The sequence below is a fragment of the Tamandua tetradactyla genome, chromosome 1 (genome assembly GCF_023851605.1).
Source record: "Tamandua tetradactyla isolate mTamTet1 chromosome 1, mTamTet1.pri, whole genome shotgun sequence".
Taxonomy (NCBI): Eukaryota; Metazoa; Chordata; class Mammalia; order Pilosa; family Myrmecophagidae; genus Tamandua; species Tamandua tetradactyla.
The window spans coordinates 71,928,147-71,947,226 of NC_135327.1; the positions used below are offsets into that span (position 1 = coordinate 71,928,147).

Here is a 19,080-nt window from a genome sequence, read left to right on the forward strand (position 1 = left end):
TTTTAGCCATCTCCCATCCCCACCCCCATCCCCACTCCCTTCCCCCCGCAGTCCCAGGTGTCCAGATCGTTAATCCAGAACCAGGGCAGCGCAGGGCCTGGGAGGGGGGCCTCTTTGGGCCGGGGTGTGCGCTGGCCTCGGGGCTCAGTTGTGCTGCTGTTCTCTCCGCAGGGACCGCGGCTCCCGGCTGGCGGCGGCGCGCCCCCGGGCCGTGAATGCGACTCGCCCCTCGGCCGCGCTCCCCGCCCGCCCGCCCGCCGGGACGTGGTAGGGGATGCCCAGCTCCACTGCGATGGCAGTTGGCGCGCTCTCCAGTTCCCTCCTGGTCACCTGCTGCCTGATGGTGGCTCTGTGCAGTCCGAGCATCCCGCTGGAGAAGCTGGCTCAGGCGCCGGAACAGCCTGGCCAGGAGAAGCGCGAGCACGCGTCTCGGGACGGCCCGGGGCGGGTGAACGAGCTCGGGCGCCCCGCCAGGGACGAGGGCAGCAGCGGCCGGGACTGGAAAAGCAAGGGCGCCCGCGGGTTCGCCGGCAGGGAAGCGTGGAACAAACAGAAGCAGGCCTGGACTGCCCAAGGTGGGGGCGCCAAGGCCGGGGACCTGCAGGTGCGGCCCCGCGGTGACAGCCCGCAGGCGGAGCCCCCGGCCGCTGTCGCCGCCGCCCAGGACTCAGCCGGAGAGGAACCAGCACTCACGCCGGAGCCGCCCGAGGAGTACGCATACCCGGACTACCGCGGCAAGGGCTGCGTAGACGAGAGCGGCTTCGTGTACGCGATTGGGGAGAAGTTTGCGCCGGGCCCCTCGGCTTGTCCGTGCCTGTGCACCGAAGAGGGGCCACTGTGCGCGCAGCCCGAGTGCCCCCGGCTGCACCCACGCTGCATCCACGTCGACACGAGCCAGTGCTGCCCGCAGTGCAAAGAAAGGAAGAATTATTGCGAGTTCCGGGGCAAGACCTACCAGACTCTAGAGGAGTTCGTGGTAAGAGGCAAGCGCCAGACGGGCAAGTTTGCACATGCAAGGGAGGAATGTAAGGGATATATTTATTCCCCCCCAATTTGAAGAGGAGGCGCTCTTTAGTTCTCAGAGCTGGAGAGCGCTGGGCTCGCGCCCCTTCCACATGCCCTCCCTTTTTCAGTGCAGAAGTAATGTTTCAAAGGGATGTGGCTAATCCAGATTAACCCCTTTGATATTCGCTAGAAAAGGGTTGTATTAGAATGAAGTCCAGGGCACTGAAGGGAATTGCCTGAACATTTATTGGCTGTTCCTTTAACATTCATTTACAGCTCTTAATTTAAGAGTGTTAGCTGTTGAAATGTTCAACCTGTTTTCAAACACAGGATAATTAACCATGCCATTTGGGATATATCCTTCAGCTAATAGCTAATTAAGGGAGACTATTCATATAAATAAACTGTTTCTTGGGTTATGTGTTTAGTATATCATACAAATGTTCTAAAACATTAAAGGAAGAGGAAAACACTTGCTTCTTGGGTGGCAAAACATAGTGGAGGACAGAGAAGTCCGTTTATGGCTAAAATGTGTTTTATTTTCTGAGTAGCAGTTAATATTAACCGACCCGCCTTCTCTTAAATGCCTACTGTTTCAGGTAGAAGGTGAAGTTTTGCACAGGTATTAACTTCAGATAAACCTCAGGCCATACTATAAGGTATACTTTTATCTATCTCCATTTTTTTGGAGAGGAGGAAACTGAGATACAGAGTTTTTAAATAATTTGTTTAAGGCAACATGCAGATTCATGCCTCAAAGAAGAAGTTCTATTCCAGAGAAACAAAGCCCCAGCCCCATGGAGCTGCCTGGAGTCGCTCTGGGCAGGCCAAACACGTGGACTTGTGGTGAAATCTGAAAGTCCTGTTTCTTCACTATTGGGTCTGAGGGAAACCACCCAGATATACAGCAATTTCAAACCCTCCATAGTAGACTCAACTTGTGGTCTGCCTGGACCTGGCCCCATGATACTGCATGACAGAGAAGTCCTTCTCAAACTTTCAGGGGGAATCCTGGGAACTCACAGCTCCCAAAGCTGAGCATGAGAGGGATACTCGGGGGACACTCTGGGGTCCCACAGAACACAGACTTCTGAGGTCTGCTGATCCTATATAGGGCCCAGTGTGTGACAGGAATTTAAAAATGAGTTATAGGAATGAACTACCAAATGTGGTAGAAATATAAGGCCAGGAAGGATGATTTATAGATCAAGTGAAATGAGCTCTGGGACTGTGTCAGGGAGCACGGGTTTCCATTCTGGCTTTGCCACCAACCAGTTGTGTGAGCCAAACTCAGCCACATCTCCCCTCTGGGCTTCTTTTGTCTCATCTGTACAATAAGGGAATTGGACCAGATAGCCAGGAAGACTCACCCAAGCTTTTATAGCTTGATTCCAAGTTAGAGTGACAGGCACACATAGTGGTACTTGATACCATTCTCTTCAGCTTTTTGGAGAAACAAAGAAAACATTGATGAAAACCTCAAAGGAACCAAGCCCTGGCAATACCAGATGACTAGGAGAGGACCCCTGCCCTCAGAAGGATTCCTGTTTAATGGAGAGCTAAACTGATAACTTTCTGGGTATTTGCAACACGGAAAATGCCGAGGCTAAGGAGCTTGGGCAGAGGTTCAGGAGGTGTTCCAAGAGTCCAGAGAAGGGGACTTCTATTTTTAGTGGGACAGGGTTGAAGATGGGAGTCCAAGCAAAGAACTCTCTTTTATAGGTAACAAAGTGCAACAGTTATAATGTCAGATAAACAGTTGGCTTTGAATTAATAGCATTTGTTGTGTGTGCTGTTTGGTTTCATAAGTCATTTCCCAGAGCTGTCTCATAAGGTAGGCAGAGAAATTATTAGCACTTTTATCTAAACAGCACACACATATCACGGAGCAGTCATTAATCTACCAGAGATCATACAATATATTTATGGCGGGGAGAGGGAAGAGCTTACACTTTCATTTTAGTAATTCATTGCAAAGTGCAGGAAGCCTAAGCTTTGAATGCTGCTTTGGGGTGTGGGTGAGAGGCATCATTTATTTGATTCCTGATTTCAGAAATGGGTCCTCATAAGTATAACATGTGGTCAAGCTTTGTAGATGGGACAGGATAGTAAATAAAAGAGGAACTGAAACTATTATAATCTTGGCAAGAATTAAAATACCCATAAGGTTATCTTTAGAGCATTAAGTACATCTCATCTTCAAATGACATTTCATTCTTAATTTCATCCAATCGTTCCCAGATGCTAGGATGCACACACACACAGTAATGTTGCAGAGTTGCTTCATATTTTAATAATATGTCTCTTCATAAGATACATGCATCTGCAGGAAGATTTTATTGCGTTGTATCATGTTTGTTCATTCCTGTTCATGTCAGGAAAATGTCTGGGCGTTCCTCTAATTTTGCATGACTTTGCACTATGTCTTTATTTTTGTCTCCATCAATGTGCAGAAAAGACCCAACACTACATTGTGGGGTGTTAGAAGGAGAAATGCAGAAGGGTATAGAGTCATCTAGCAGTTCAGGAGGTTCATGGGTGGTAATAACGGGGATTTGTTCTGATGCTGAGGGTCAGGGCACAGAGGTGGTTAAAATGCTTGCTCCAAGCATGCTGGGTTTCAGAGAGAAATAAATTGTGGGCTGCAGTTTGCATAGCACAAAGTATATGGAAAATGAAAAAGGAAAGTGTTTTCTGTCTAAGGTGCTTTTGGATGTCCCTGAAGGAAATGCAATGCAAATGGAGATTGTAGTACAATAAGTTCCATGCCTGGAACAGAGCACTGCTTCTTTAGCAAGGAAGCAAGGGGAAGACAGCAATTTAGATACAGGGTGTTGGTACCTGAGCCTCTTTCCCAGTGAGGCACAGGTCCCTTACACAGTTTTCCACATGCACTTGAACTTCATCCCTCTTCGAAACTACCAACAAACTCTACTTCCTGAGGGAGAGATTACTGACAGAGGCTGCAGACTCATTGTGGATGTCTGAAGTGAGAAGCAGATAAAATTGCAGATTCTGCCTTGTCCTGGGTGTACAGGGAATTTGGCTCCAGGAAGCAAAGCTGTGGCCCTAGAGAGCTTCTCCTTGTCTTCCTGGGCTTCTTTTTCCCTCAGCACTGGTTGGTTTGCCACTTATTCTGCCCAGTTTTCTCCATACTCAAAACCTGCCTTTCTTCTTTTCTCCATGAGCACCATCAAAACTCCCATTCCTTCCAGCCTGGTTGATCTCAGCCAGCTTTCAGTAGAAGAGCTCCCTGAACCAATGAAATACCCTGACGTTGCTAACAGGAGTAGAGTAATATCCTCATTCCTGCAGGGATGTTTGCAATTTAATTTGTACATTCAAATAAAAACATTGCTAATGGTAGAATTTTCTCCTTTGCCTCCCATATTATACCAGTTGTCTTGCTCATTGACTTACACCAACAGGCATCCAACATTCAGTAAGGAAGCTTATCTATTGGAATTTTAAAAAAATAATAAATATGCGGCTTTTCACTTGCTTGCTCTCTGCTTCCCAGGATGTGTGAATGTCCAGAGCATCCACTTAGAAGTATGCCCAAGGATGTATTAAGGAATGTGGTGGGTGAAAGGATATACCAACAAGGAAAAAAGATTAGGCACTGATCTTTAGTGATTAGGAAAAAAATTATAAAGAGGGCTCAGGGTGCTTAGTAATAAACTAAATGCCAAGTAAATATCATTAAGTGGTCGATCTAGAGCACACTGATTCTGTGTCAGTACCATTGCAAGAGCCATGTTAGGAGTTATTGTAATACTCATGCTAGTGGATCCTTCTATAAGCTATAACTGGAAGGTAACTGAGAGGAGCACTGATGAACAGTTTTACATTTCTGAGTTTCCTTTGTCCCTAATGTCTGCCATAACAGGTCAATAGCAAGTTAAATTTGAAATTCATACCTTAAAAATGATACCATTTTGAGCAACAAAATAAGTTAGGCCCATCAAGGGATCCCCCCTGAGGGACCATGAAGGTGGAAGAGGGGGTTGGCATGCTTGTTTCCGTTTTTTTATAGGACCTAATGGAATTTATGTTGCTCCTTGAGATAAGGTCGTAGAGGTTAACTAGAACTTCGCTTCTCTTTGCTTTCACTTGGCATGTTCTAAGCTCCGTGTGTCAACACTGGTTCTTGCAGCTGATCTCTTTGCAGAAAAAAGAGAAAATGAATTGCTAGTAATTTGGATTGCTAGACTCTCTTTCAAAGCATGAACACTGTTGAGGTAAGACATACCTGCAAGGAATACTTGCAGGCAAAATGATTTGGGACCACTGAGTTAAACCAAACTCTCCTCTCTTGCTTCATTCTCTGACTTGCAATGAATCCCTCTGTGAGATTTCATTTCTAGAATGTTATTACTGAAAAAAGTTCACAGGTGAAATTGGATCAAAAGCTCTGTCTAAATAGATCTCTATTACAATTAAGAGAAAGTGCCAGTAAAGAGAAAGAGATGATTTTTTTCATATTTGTCAGCCTAATGATATTTATATTCTTTTGGCTGGTATTATTTAGCCGAAAGCAATACTATGATTATCTGCCTTTGCAAAGTAAAATGAATCAATCTGTGGAAAGCTTATGTTTTTATTCTGTGAGTCAGTCAACTGCCTACATTCTTGGTGCCTCTGAGTTTGTTTTGGTTCCAGGTAAGAATTTACAGATTCTGTACTTCTCAGTTCCCGCCTTTCTTTCTAAAGCTATTTAAACAGTAACAATTTAAAAAACATACAAAAGTGTCCTTCTGGTTCCTCTGGCCCTTCCAGGTCTGTCCCTAACTGGGGGGTGGGGGGGACTGCATATTTAATGACTGCTTTTCTACCTGTTCCACGCGGTATTTGACTTGTAGGTATAATGGAATTAGCACCATAAAAGTTTGGTCTTTTATAATGGGAAGATGGGAACCGATATTTATCCAGTGTTTATATTTCTCATGCCATTTTTGGAATTCACACAACAGGCTGGTCAGTTGATGATATTTTCTTTATTTTAAAGGAGAAAAAATTAAGGTTTAAAAAAGCCAACTTGATTAAAATCACGTAGCTCATAAATAGAGCCAGACTGAGTCCCTATCTGTGGGACTCGAAAAGTCACACACTTGCAACACGTATTGCAGTATCTTCAGGACTGTATATGTTAAGAAGTGTGTATTTTGTGTGTGCCAGGAAGAATTTCGTATACATGGAACATAGAAAAGATAGCTAATACAGAATGGATCAGTGGGCACATGTTTGTGTCCATTAAATGTTTGATCAGTTTGATTAAGCACTTTTAGATGTGTGTTTATGTAATGTCTATCTCAGGCCATCTAGAGCAAAATAAATGTTCATGTCCTTCAAAATACAGAGTTTTGAGTTGCCATGAGTATAGAAGTATTTAGACCCAGGAGACCTTAAGGGCAAGAGAGAAGGAGTCCACTAGGCAGTGGCTGGAACGAAAGAACATTAGATTGCAAGAGATGGGAAGGAACTTAGAGTTGTCCAGGCTTGTAGAGCCACATCTACCTTGATGAAATGCTCTTTTTGGCTATCATATAAGATGTTTGTTTGACTAGTGTCAATATTTCAAAAATGAGAGGTTCCTATAAGGAACCTAATTTCACAAGACTACCAACTTCTTGTGAAAATGGAGTGATTTGGCAGCACAGGGTCCACATTCCCAGACAGTAGCCCAAGCTGAGTAGTGTCTGCCTCTTCAGAAAGGCATTTGCTCTCTACCTTACCCCATCCCCTCCTGCTGCCCGAGTCACCAATGGTTCTATAGACACAGGAATTTTTAATGCATTTCTGTCATATTCCCTCTTTTACAGGTGGTAATAGAAAAGCCTCAAAAAAATCTGTGGCTTCTTCAAGATCACCCAGCCAGTTGGTATCAGAAGCAGTTTAGCAATCCCGAGCTCAGCTACAAGGCCTTGCACTCTTCATTCTTGAAGTTCAAGGGTACTTGTCATCAAAAGGCATCTGTATGAATCCTTGTTCTATTTCACCCTTATGCCCTCTGGGCAAATTTTAGAGCCTTCCTATTTTCTGGTGGTAAAAAGTAGGTAGTATCCTGCTTCTTTCTCACATTTTAGAAGTAAATGATATGTATGTGAAGACACCTTTAACCTACAAATCTCTGATCAAAAGGAAATAATCCTGATTCTATAGTTAGCGTGGAAACCCAGATGAGTTCTAGAGAGTGTGCATCTTCTGGAAGGTGAGGTGAGTACCTCGTAGGAGGTTTTATGGTCTTAGAAGACTGCCTGTAGGCCTAGGGTATGACTTATAGCTGTGTTTTCTCATAAAGTATTTCATTCTCAGATGATATCTCCAAATCTGGTAAATCCCAACACAGAAGTCATTCTTGCATTTATTTATTCAAAAACAGTTTGGCAGCTACTATAGACCACCTTGGGATTGATACTGGAGATGCCCAGAGAAGCAAACTGGGTTCCTCAGTAAACAGGCAGTGCCAATACAGTGTGCAGTACGTTGTGGTGAGCATGGCAAGGAGTGACAGGCTGGAGCCACCAATCTCATGTCGTTGATGGTGTGCTAATGACAGGTGAGTCTGGCAGCAAATATTCTTGGGAAAAGATGGGGGTTTGTCCACAAATAGAAAAATTGTGACTTTGAATCAATGATGTAGTTTTCCACCCAAGCCTACGTACCCTGTAACCATCCTTCACAGTACATTTCTGACCATGTAGCTGGAAATCCTTCTTGCTCTTAACTGTTCCAAGGCTGAGATCTCGCCAGCTGGATTTCACTCTTCGTTCTATTTCTGTCAGGCACTGGGGTGCAGCCAGGTCCTAGACTGCCTTTTGGATCTGAGGAAAAGAATGATGTCAGTCATCTGTCCATGGCCCTGTGAATTCCCTCGGGGGCTCTAGGCCTGTAGAAAAGGACAGGGTTGAAAATTAAAAGGCTCATGTGGTTCTGCCTTTCCAGTTGTGAGAGAATATATATTCTGTTTCTATATAAAAACACATTTATTATAAGAATCAGCTCACTTGACTGTGGGGTGGGGGTGGGGGGGGCAAGTCCAAACTCGTTGGGCAGGCAGCAAGCTGGAAACTCCAGTGAAGGCGAAGTTCAATTCCCCAGGAGAAGCTGTCTGAAGAAAAGGCAGAAATTCATTTTTCTTACTGCTGAAAATACCTGGTTCTCACTTTAAGACCTCCAACTGATTGGATAAGGAGATTCCCTCATCCAACTAGGAGAGTCACCTCCTTGATTGACTATAGATCAATCACTTAAATATAGTTATCAGGCCAGAGTTTGCTTGACCAAAGAATTGGACACCATAACCTACCTAGCTGTGGTGTCCTAGGTTAAGACATGGTTAGCAAATCCTAACCGCACTTAGCTTAGCCATGGTTAAGCATCACAACTGCAAATATAGAAGACTGATAGCTTGAAAACCCACTCTGTTTTACCAAACTCATGGAAATCCTGGCTATCATATGAAACACATCTTTTGAAAAGCATAGCTGATATGATAAGAAATCAAAGTAACTGAAATTAATTTCTAAAGACAAAGCAATTAAGTTAAAGGAAGATGCCAGGGGGTAAGTGAGCCTTGAAGTGGTGGTTGTCTGGGAAGCATGCACTGATCCCTGGAGTTTGGACCTTTGGTTTACATGCTAAGCCAGGGTGAGTGGCAAAGTCTATGACCCTTTGTGGCAAGAATCCTAACAGAATACAACTCAGAAGGGTAAGTGTCCCTGAAGATCCTTTTTATAAGGGGATAAAACAGGGAGACTTGCCTCACCAGACCACAGCTCAGGGTAGAAGGAAAAATAAATGTTTTCCTGTTATTTGGCATATATGCCCTCTTATGGGTGTGTGGCCCAAATTTGTGCTTCCATATGTGATCTGAAAACCCCATGGGAAATATTTTTGTTTAAAATGGCCCCAGGTTGGCAAAGTCTATGGGTATGTGACAGAGACAAGCCCAACTATGAGGATGACGCTCTCCAACCAGGCCTCAAAGAACCTCCACAAATAGAGATACAAAGAATGTGATATAGAAATAAAAATTATGAAGGACTCAAGAATAAAAGCCAGCTGAAACAAAAGTGGTAGAAACAGAACTAGATACTGGGATATAAAATATGCATATTTAATATGCATGAAGTAATAAATGCCAGAATCAAATGCATGGGCAAAGGATACAAGTATATCCCAACTACCTTGGGTATACTTTGATTCTTTGGGAAAGAATCAAATAGAACTTTTATAAATGAATAATACAGTAGTTGAAATTAATATTCAAATGAAGGGTTTAACAGCAGATTTAGAGACAGGGTTTAACAGCAGATTTAGAGATAGATTAAAAGAATGTAGTGAACTAGCAGACAGATTGGACAATGTTGGCCAGTATGAAACACAGACATATGGATGGAAAGTATAAAGAGAAGTTTTGATACAAGAAAGAGCGAATGAGAAGATTGAATGTACATCTGATTACAATTCACAAGGAGATAATAGAGAATATGGAAGAAATTAACAGATACCATATGAGATATTTCAGATGAAAGATAACTATTTTCCAAATAAATCCCAATGGATCTCAAGAAATTAAATAAAAATATATCTATACCTAGACATATCATAATGAAGATTCAAAACAAAGGCAAAAGAAAAAAATTAAGAGTGACCAGAGAGAGAAGATATTACCGCCAAGGTAACAGTAATTAGGCTGATAGCTGGCATACTGTCCAGAATAGAAAACCAACAAATGAAGAAAAAGAAGGTCTTTAAATGGCAAAGAGAAATCAAGTGTTAATCTGATTCATATATCCAGCAAAACTGTCTTTTCAGGAATGAGCCTAACTAAAGATATTTTCAGATAAACAAAAATAGCTTACCACCAAAAGCCCTTACTAAAAGAATTTCAAAACTGAATCTAAAAAATGAAACTCAGGAGGAAGCAGCAAATTTGCAATGCAAAGAAGAGATGAAATAAAACCTGTTGTTTATTTAACTGTAGACCAGTGGTTCTGAAATGGGGGCAGGGAGCACAATTTCGGCCCTACCAGCGACATTTTTGGTTGTGGCAACTGGAGACAAGTGCTACTGACATCTAATGAGTAGAAGCCAGAGATGCTATAAGCATCCTACAATGAGCAGAACAGTTCTCCACAATAAATACCTATTAGTGCTGGGGTAGAGTGAATCTCTTGGGTAGTGATGGGCAGCTGGAGATGGAGTAAGTGATTTTGGGCGTTGCATCAGTTGTTGTGTCTTGCTCTGAATTTTTAGTTGAGAATCTCATACTTAAAATTAAAAAAAGAAAGGAAAGCTTTTTAAATAAAGATTTAAAATCTTCTCAGAAAAATATTTCTCAGGGACAAGCTCAGCTTTAAGCCAAGTCATGAAATACATGAAAATTTTCTGAGTCTTCTCCTGTTGCCCGTGGCTACCCATTCCCAGTGCCACCAAGCTCCACTCTGCTATAGACAGTCATAGCTGTCTCAGTCATCAGGGCTGCCATGACAAATATGCACAATGGTTGCCTTAAACAACAGGGATTTACTGTCTCGTGGTTTTGTGAGGTACAAGTCCAACATCAAGATGTCACCAGGCCATGCCTTCTTCTGGAGCCTGGAGCCTTCCTGTGGTGCCTTGCCCAGTATCCTTGGTGTGTTCCTTGACTTGTAGATGCAGCTTTGTTTTATTCTTGGTATGTTTCTTAGCTTGTAGATGCAGCTCTGCCTCCATCATAGGTGCACTCTCTCTTCTATAGCTTCTCCTAACAGACTGCATCCAAATTTCCTTTCCTTATAAGGAATCCAGTCATACCAAATTAGAAACATCTTAACTAATAACATTTTCATAGCTCCTTTTTACAAATGAGTTCATAGCCACAGGATGAGTAGTTAGGACTTGATCTTGTCTTTTGTGGGGGACATGAAGCAATCCTCAACAATGTTCTTCCCGTAATAGAAGTCAGAACCCTACAAAGTGATATTCCCTTCCTCACTGGATATGTTTACCCTTTGGCCACTAGGAAGCTCAGATATAAATCTCAACTTCAACTATACCAAATGGATTTGCCCCTCTGTATTGTATCTTTGCTTTCCTCTTATATTGACATGCTACACTAAGGCATATTTCCACTATCCAGCTTTAAATGACTTCATATTGATATTTTTATGTTCAAATTTGCTTTTCATAGAAGTATTTTAATGTGTTTGTTTTAAGGCATGGGAAATAAATGAAATAAAATAAGATTAGATTCAAGCAAGAATTCTCTTATTTATTAATTCATTTAATACGTCAGGACTATAACACCTTTCATTGCTAACAGTTGCATTCTGTTCTCAGCCAATGAGGAAGCTAGATGGTGGTAGTTTCATCCCCAGGGTAGTAGTGAAGGAAGTTTGCAGCAGCCAGGATGACGTCAGCATCTCACATGGAACAGGACTGCCCTCACTGCCGTTGCCCCCTGTGCCGGTTTGAAAATATTATGTACCCCAGAAAAGCCATATTTTAATCCTGATTCAATCTTGTGGGGGCAGCTATTTCTTTCAATCCTAATTCAATACTGTAGGTTGGAAACTTTTGATTAGATTATCCAAAGAGATGTGACACTCCCAGTTGTTGGTGTGATCTTTTGGTTAGATGGAGATGTGACTCCATCCATTCCAGTGGGTCTTAATTAGTTTACTGAAATCATTTAAAAGAGGAAATATTTTGGAGACAGTTAGAAACGACAGAGCTGACAGAGAGATCACCGACACAGACGCCGACACTGTGTTGGAGAGGCCTGATGCCCAGCACATATCACCATGAGATGTTAAGCAAGCCAGAACCTGGAGAGAGCCAAGGGAAGCCAAGAAATGAAATCCAGCCCTGGAGAAGCAAGATGAGGAACCCCCACAGAACAGAGGCTGAAAGCAATGGAGCTGAGAAGCAACGGGCCGGCAGATGCCAGCCACATGACTTTCCAGATGACAGAGGTGTTCCTGACCCATGGGCCTTCCTTGAATTAAGATATCTTTCCCTGGTTACCGTAGTTTGGAAATTTTCACAGACTTACAACTGTAAACTCATAACTTACTAAATTTCCTTTTTCAAATTCTGTTCCGGTTCGGTTATATCTTATTCTGGCAGCTTGCAAGCCAACACACCTCCCCAAGCTGGTAGTTTAACTTTGTCGCATATATGAAAATGTCACGAGTGTGAATCTGTAAATGAAAAAGAATTCTGACAAGGCCATTGTGTTCCCTTTGGGCCTGTGAGCAGCACACAGAGATACAGTGGCCTGGGGGAAAACTGGGCTCTGGTGTTTGCCTCTCTGCTCAGGGTAAGCCCTGCTGGCAGCCGAGTTCATGCCAGTGCTCCCAGCATCCTCCAAAAGCCAAGAAAACAATCTCAGCAGGCTCCTGGGTAGCAGTGAGGGATGACTGGTAAATTTGAACAGTCAGCTCTGCAAGGGCTTGTATGTTCCTATGTCTGAGCACAAAGAGAGATGCTTTCTCTGTGAGTGAGCACTGCACTTTCGTCTTCATCTGAGCTTAAACCACCAAGGAAAGAGACCTTGTTAACCAGAGCAACCACTGGTGGTATCCTGTACTTATTTCAGAATATTTTGGAAGAGGCTTTTCTTCAAGAAGATGCATGAGGCCAGAGGTGAGAGCTGGTCTGTTCCTGGCTTGGGCTGTGGCCCCATACGTTATGGATAAATGGCAGCTGATGTGCACTGAAGAATGCTTTAATAAGATGGCCGGACTCTGGCTGCTGGTGGCATCCAGGTGGGCAGACATGTGGGTATAGTTTAGAAATGGGAGTGTAAGACCCATTTGGAGTGAGGCCAGCACTAGGCAAGAGGCAAACTGACCCACCACTGCAACCATCCTCACTGGCCCCTGCTTAACGTGATGGCTTCTCTGCCATCTCAAATCAGCACCATGAAAATGACAAAAATGAGCACTATGGCTTTCTCATTGATTTGTTTTGTTCTGGTGTGTGTGTATATGTGTTAGGAAGAGGCATATGCATTGGTTTCAACATATTAAGGTTGTCTCCAGCTTGCCATAGTCCCTACCACTCCATGCTACACACCTAGTTAACCTCCTCATTTCCTTACTTGGCTAATCCTTGAAAGTGTGTGAATTATGACCTGGAGAAAACCAGTCCCCATGCTGCACCTGCCTTTTAGAAACCCAGTATTTGGGATATGTTTGATTTTAGTCACTTATATAGTAAGTAAAAGCTAATGTCCCTTTTTCCTTTCTCCCAAGGGATAATTATACTTACTCCATTACTCTAATTTCAAAACAAAGAGGTTTTAATCTTCCCATGTTTTTAAGAATAGGGGTTCATCTTTTAAAGAAATTCATCATAGGGCCTTTTCTTCCATTCGGCCCCAGGTAAGGTATCCCACTCATTAGCATCATGCCTCTTCTCTTTAGATTAAAGAACTTAATTTAGGATATGAATGAGCAAATTATCTGTGAAAGTACATTCAAAAATCTTAGCATCATCCATGCTTCCAGGTGTGGGGCCAGGACCCCTCCCTGGCCCAAGCCCAGTGAGCTAGTGCTCCTAGCTCTATTGGACGATGCTCTGTTCCCAGCAGACCAGAATGTGGAGGTGTGGTGCCAAGATTTACGTGGGCACACAACTGCCTCATTGCAGAAATGGAGGAGCAGGTGGCCAGCACACTTTCACTGCTGCTGAAATTGATGGACTTCTAGAATGTTCTAGAATGGACTCACACTTGAGCCAGGAAGAAGACAGCCTTCCTCACTTTCAACTTAGTTAGTCGGCTGTTTGCCACCCAATGAAATATTCCCTGAAAAACTGTCAACATTTTTTTTTCCTTTTAACTGACCGAGCACGTACCTGAATGAACTGTGTTAATCTAAGGAAATTATTTAGAAGAGGGTTTTAAGACTTTAGCAGTTGAAGAGTCTTTCCTCAAGCTAGCCCACGGGGAAGTAAAAGTTGTTCTCTGGCACCTGAGAAGAAAGCTGTGATCGAGTGGGGTTGTTAGACTGTTATACTATTAATCTTGTGTATGGTAGGTGGCCTAGGTTTCTTCCCAAGAGTCAGAAACTGATAACTTCTGAGGAATTCTTAATTAAATGTCTTTATGAGAAAATCCATTCTCGAGAATGGAAAGCAAAGAGAAGGTTAAAAATCTTTTCTGAACGGTGCAGGAAGCAGAGGCTTTCCTTTGTTTGTCTTGGAAGCTGAAAGGTAGCTGGGTGATGCCTTAGGTGACTTTTACAAGACAGTGTCAGTTAAGTTCCTGAAATGGGACTTAAAAGATTTAGTTAGAAGCAAATGTTGAAAAGAAAGCAGTGACCCGAATATCGTCTTCCTGATTTCTTTCCCAGAGTAAGCAGATACTGAATAATGCAGGCAGTGCCACACGTGGTCTTGGGATGCGTGTAGAATCTGACGACTTCTGAAAGAAGATTTTATGTCAGTGGCAGGATAGTAGGAGCATAATGCAAGTTCAGGCTGCTGCTCCGGAGCTGGACATTCACCAGACCCGTGGGTACATTTTCATCTCTATAAAAATGTGGAGTTGGAGGTCACCGCTCCCTAGGTTTTCCTTCAGCCGTGAAATGCACAGCTCCAGGTGGTCAGTAGCTATCAGGGTTGGGCTGTTTAAATAGAAGTGAAACTTTGTGATTTTCCTCTAAGTGGGAGCAAATGTGGCACCGGTCACGACGACCACATCTTTTGAACTAGAGAAGGAGCAGCTGGAAAAGACACTTTCGCCATCTGGTGACCAGACTGTAGAAATGATTCTGGGTGGCTGAGCCGTGCCCTTGCTGGTGTCAGGGGCCAGGGGGGATGATGCTTTTAGCACAGGGTGTGTTTGGTTCATGCCTCTGGTGACCTGTGTCTTAATTTGATGTAAGAATAATCATGTAATAGGGTGCTAAAAGAAAAACTTTTCATGCAGTCTCACAGCTTTATTGAGCAATTCATGAATCAGGCAGCATCCCTTTCAGAAAGTAGAAGGGAGCTCTACCCAGAGATGGAAAGGGGAAGTTCACATAGGGTGAATGTAGAAGCGAGTGAAGTAATGTTTTGTTGGCTGCCTTGAAGTGTCCATATTACTCTTACAAAGTAGGGAGCAGATGTGTATTAATTAGCATGGTTGGCTTGTCCATTCTGATAAACTATGTCTACTGGACCGAATCTGGTTAACACCAGGTATTGCTTATATGCAATTCTGTAGTGTGCATTCCATTTTCTTGGAAAGCCCCTGCAGTCAATTGTTTTTGTCCTCTGGAAAAATCGTTCCTTGGAAAGGGTTCCTTTCCAGCAACACCCAATGCAGATGGCCATTCTATTTTACTTAACAGTCCCCCCTTTTGGTTAAAATGCATAATGCAAAAGTTAGGCATGCAGATGGGATAATCTTCTCTAATTTTGGAACATTTACTTTAGTTCCATGCCTCCCCACATCTGTTGGTGGTTGAAAACATTTATCCTTTTATCAATTTAAGGTCTCTCTGTCTCCTAGTCATTGCACTCTTTAAGGACCTGAGGATTCTCATCACTTTTGGGTGATTAATTGTTCAACACTTCAGGATTCCTCTGTCTCTCAAGAGGTCTCCAGTCTTCTTTTATTCTTCCCCAGATGAACTCCACTTGGTGCTAGGAAGGATTGACACATCTTCATGGCATTGGGAAGTGCATCTTGTGCTCATAGTATCTACTGGTCCTTGCTGTGTTCCCAGTGGGAAGGCAGGGCCTGCTTTGCACTTTTCCTAGCTGGGGCTGGTTCTGCATGGTCTCCAGGACATTGTGCTGGAGCCTCCTCACAGCCCCTGGTGTTGAAGACTCTTTACTTGGCAGCCACCCAGTGCCAACCCTCAGACCCTCAGGACCAACAGTCCTCCAGATATATGGGTCCCGGGACTCTTCTGTCCTTTCCACCCTAGGGCAGACCAGGCTGTGCCTATGACGCTCACTGATGGTGTCTCTTCTTTCAGTAAAGCTCTTTCCAGCCATGCCAATTTGGGCCCAGAGCTATATCCAATATGCCGTATCTAGCATCTGTTCAGAAAGGGACCCTCAGCTTCAAGATCTCAGACTCCCCCAAACCTATTGGTATGTCTCTAGCTGCCCCCTTAAACACCCCCAGGTTGGCTCAAACCCAGACTATGTAGCATTGGTCCTTTTGCCCTCCTCTTTCTCCCTTCCACAGATCCTTTCTTCCAATGCTACAAGATATTCCATCTTTCTTTGCGATAAATTCTTTCAGTCAAATCTTCATTCTTCCTACTCTATGGTTGATTTTTCCAATTTTGGATCTTGATTTGTAAAAACCTAGCTCAAAATGAACTAAAATATCACTGCTTTCTTGAAAATCTGACTCTTGTAATCATGAAAACTCAAAGGTGGGCAATTAGTTCCTAGGTTCTAGGTGGTATCTGCTATCTCTGGAAAATCAAGGCTTGGTTTCTTTGTGTAGTTACAATGGAGTAAGAACCACCGAAGGAGAAATATTAATGAGAAAGAAACGTGGATTGGGCATTATTTCAAGAAACCATCCTCCTATAATTATTGTAATTACTAATAATTGGCAATTATTGTGTGCTTATTGTATGCCATACATTTCTCTAAATAGTTTCATTAGTTTATTCAGTCAGCACCATTTTCCAGATAAGGCCATTGAGGCACAGAGTAACTTGCTTAAGGTCACACAATTAATAAACATCGAGATGGGCTTCAATCCAAACTCTTAATCCCTTGTCTTCTACTATCATTAATTTTTATACTGCACTAGATACTATGATTGTCATCCTGGCTGGTTTTCACAGATACAGCCCTCCTGCCCCCTTTTATATGAGAACACAGAGATAAAGTGATTGGCTCGAGATGACACAGCCCATCCGCAGTCTAACTTCATAGAGGGTTCTCCTCTTGAATCACTGTATTACTGAGACTTGTGGATGTCATTCTGCTGTCCTCAAGTCCGCATGTCATCTCCTTGATGTGCCCCTGCCCATGCTTGTGCTTGGCTGAGGGAAGACTGGAAAATTCCAACCCAGCAGCCCATGGCCTCCTCATAAGTACTGCTTATCGGTGCTGGGTCCAGTATTGCATTTTTCCTTCTGCAGGTCTGGGGAGAGGCCTGAGGCCAGGCACCTACATTAGCCTCTTCCCCTGTCAGTGTGTGTGTGTGTGTGTTTGTGTGTGTGTGTGTGTGTGTGTGTGTGTGTGTATGCTGTATGGCGGGGTCTCATTTCATTATTTTTCCATGTGAGTATCCTGTTATTGCAGTCCCATTTGTTGAATTTTGTTTGTGTGTGTGTGTTTGCTTGTTTGTTTATTTTTTGGCAAGTGCATGGACTGGAAATGGAACCTGGGTCTCCCTCATGGCAAGCGAGAATTCTACCATTGAACTACCCTTGACTCCCTTGCATGTGATTTGAAGGAGAGCAGGGCCTTTCCAGCTCCTCCAGTGGGTCGCACTGTGGAACAGTGATGCCAGAGAGAATGAGGGGCTCGGGCGAGGTGATACTGCATGTGAATGAGAAAGCAGGTCTGGGAGGCAGGGTTTGTTTTTTATTGTACACCCTTGGCTGCCCACCGGTATATCCAGATCTCTGAGCATCCTCAAGTCTTGTCCCATCTGCTAAAGTGACAGGCTGACCCTTCTGAAAGCCTGGCATGAAGAGTAAGTGGCAATGAAGGTCTTAGAAATTCATTCTTTGCATCCTAATGGGAGAGCTGAGTATCACTAAAGCATCATTAAAACCCTCCATCAGAAAATGGGTACCATTAATTGAGTTTGAAGATGATTGGTGGCATTTGGGGTATTTCCTGGTGTATTGTTGGTGCTTACCAAATGTTCTTTTTTGTTTTTTATAAGCAAGGGAGAAATGTTTATTGAGGAGAAAGAAAGTATGCTCTCAAAGGGTGAGCATGGGCATGCTCATGGGAGAGACTTGCCACTAAATGTTCTTTAATGTAGAATGAATTCACGGCTTAAAATGAATATGTTTTAAAAATTATATTAAAGATTTATCAAATGTGCAAAAAAGAACACTAAATGAAATGCAGACTCCATGCCATTATCACTCAGGTTCCACCAATGCTATTAGTTTGTCACATTTGTTTTGAACCCTACTCTTAAAAGAAAAAAAGGTACAGAGAAAACTGGAGCCCCCTTCCCATCTCATTTCCTTTCCTTCCTCTCTAGGACTTACCATCATAGTACAGTTGGGACATAACACTCCTAACTCTGATTTTCTTTGTTTACTCATGAGCCTCGCAGTGAGCCATGTATAAATTATATGCTTTTCAAAGAATGCAATTTATACAGACAGTGTAATGCGACCATACATATTCTTTTGCAACTGGAGCCCATCCACGTTGTTACAAGCAGATTTGTTGGTTCATTTTCACCTCTGTATGGCGTTTCACAGTGTGCTTGTCTCTTCTCTTACTGACAATTATGCCATTTCCAGCTTTTCTTTATTATAAACTGTTAGAATTCTGGTTTGCCAATAGATAGTCAATAGAAGCATCTCATTCCTTCACTTCCAAGTTTGCAACCAAGTGAGCAGTGACAAAGAGACAGATCAAAATCCTGGACTATCTATAGATGCAGCCAGATGGCCTAAACTTTACTGGAGAATCAGATGCACCTTTGTCCTGAGTCACTGGCAGACCTGACAGCTGCAGAGTTCACTTGTAGAGGCAGAAACTGCAAGTTTACTGCATAGGGGATGCGCTCATCCTGGGGACAAGCTGACTCACACAGGAAAGAGAAATCGGAAGGTAGGAGTTGAAGCTCTTGCTACAGAGCTTCCTTGTACTCCTTCCAAGGGACAAATGAATGAAGCTGGAAGATAGATAAACTTCAAGGATACCTCTCATTTTTACCCTCCCCTTATCAGCTTCTTGCTTCTCAAGTTCCAAAGTTATCATATTCATTTGCAGATGGATGATATTATCCCTCATCATTGCTAAAACTCGATGTCATCAGTGTTTGCTTTGTGCAACTCTAGTTTGTATGAAATAATATCATTTGACTTGCATTTCCCTGATTATGAATAAGCTTGAACGTTGTTTTATATATGAGTTGACCATTCA

At 43.1% G+C, this 19,080-nt stretch overlaps 1 protein-coding gene across 1 annotated transcript in view; it reads left to right on the forward strand.

The window, feature by feature from the left end:
- Positions 1–274: 274 nt before the first annotated feature.
- VWC2 (von Willebrand factor C domain containing 2) overlaps positions 275–19,080 on the forward strand; it is a 133,977-nt gene continuing 115,171 nt past the window's right edge. The window contains exon 1 of the mRNA XM_077162208.1: positions 275–976. Coding sequence (XP_077018323.1) covers positions 275–976 — 702 coding nt within the window. The remainder of the gene's footprint in view (positions 977–19,080) is intronic.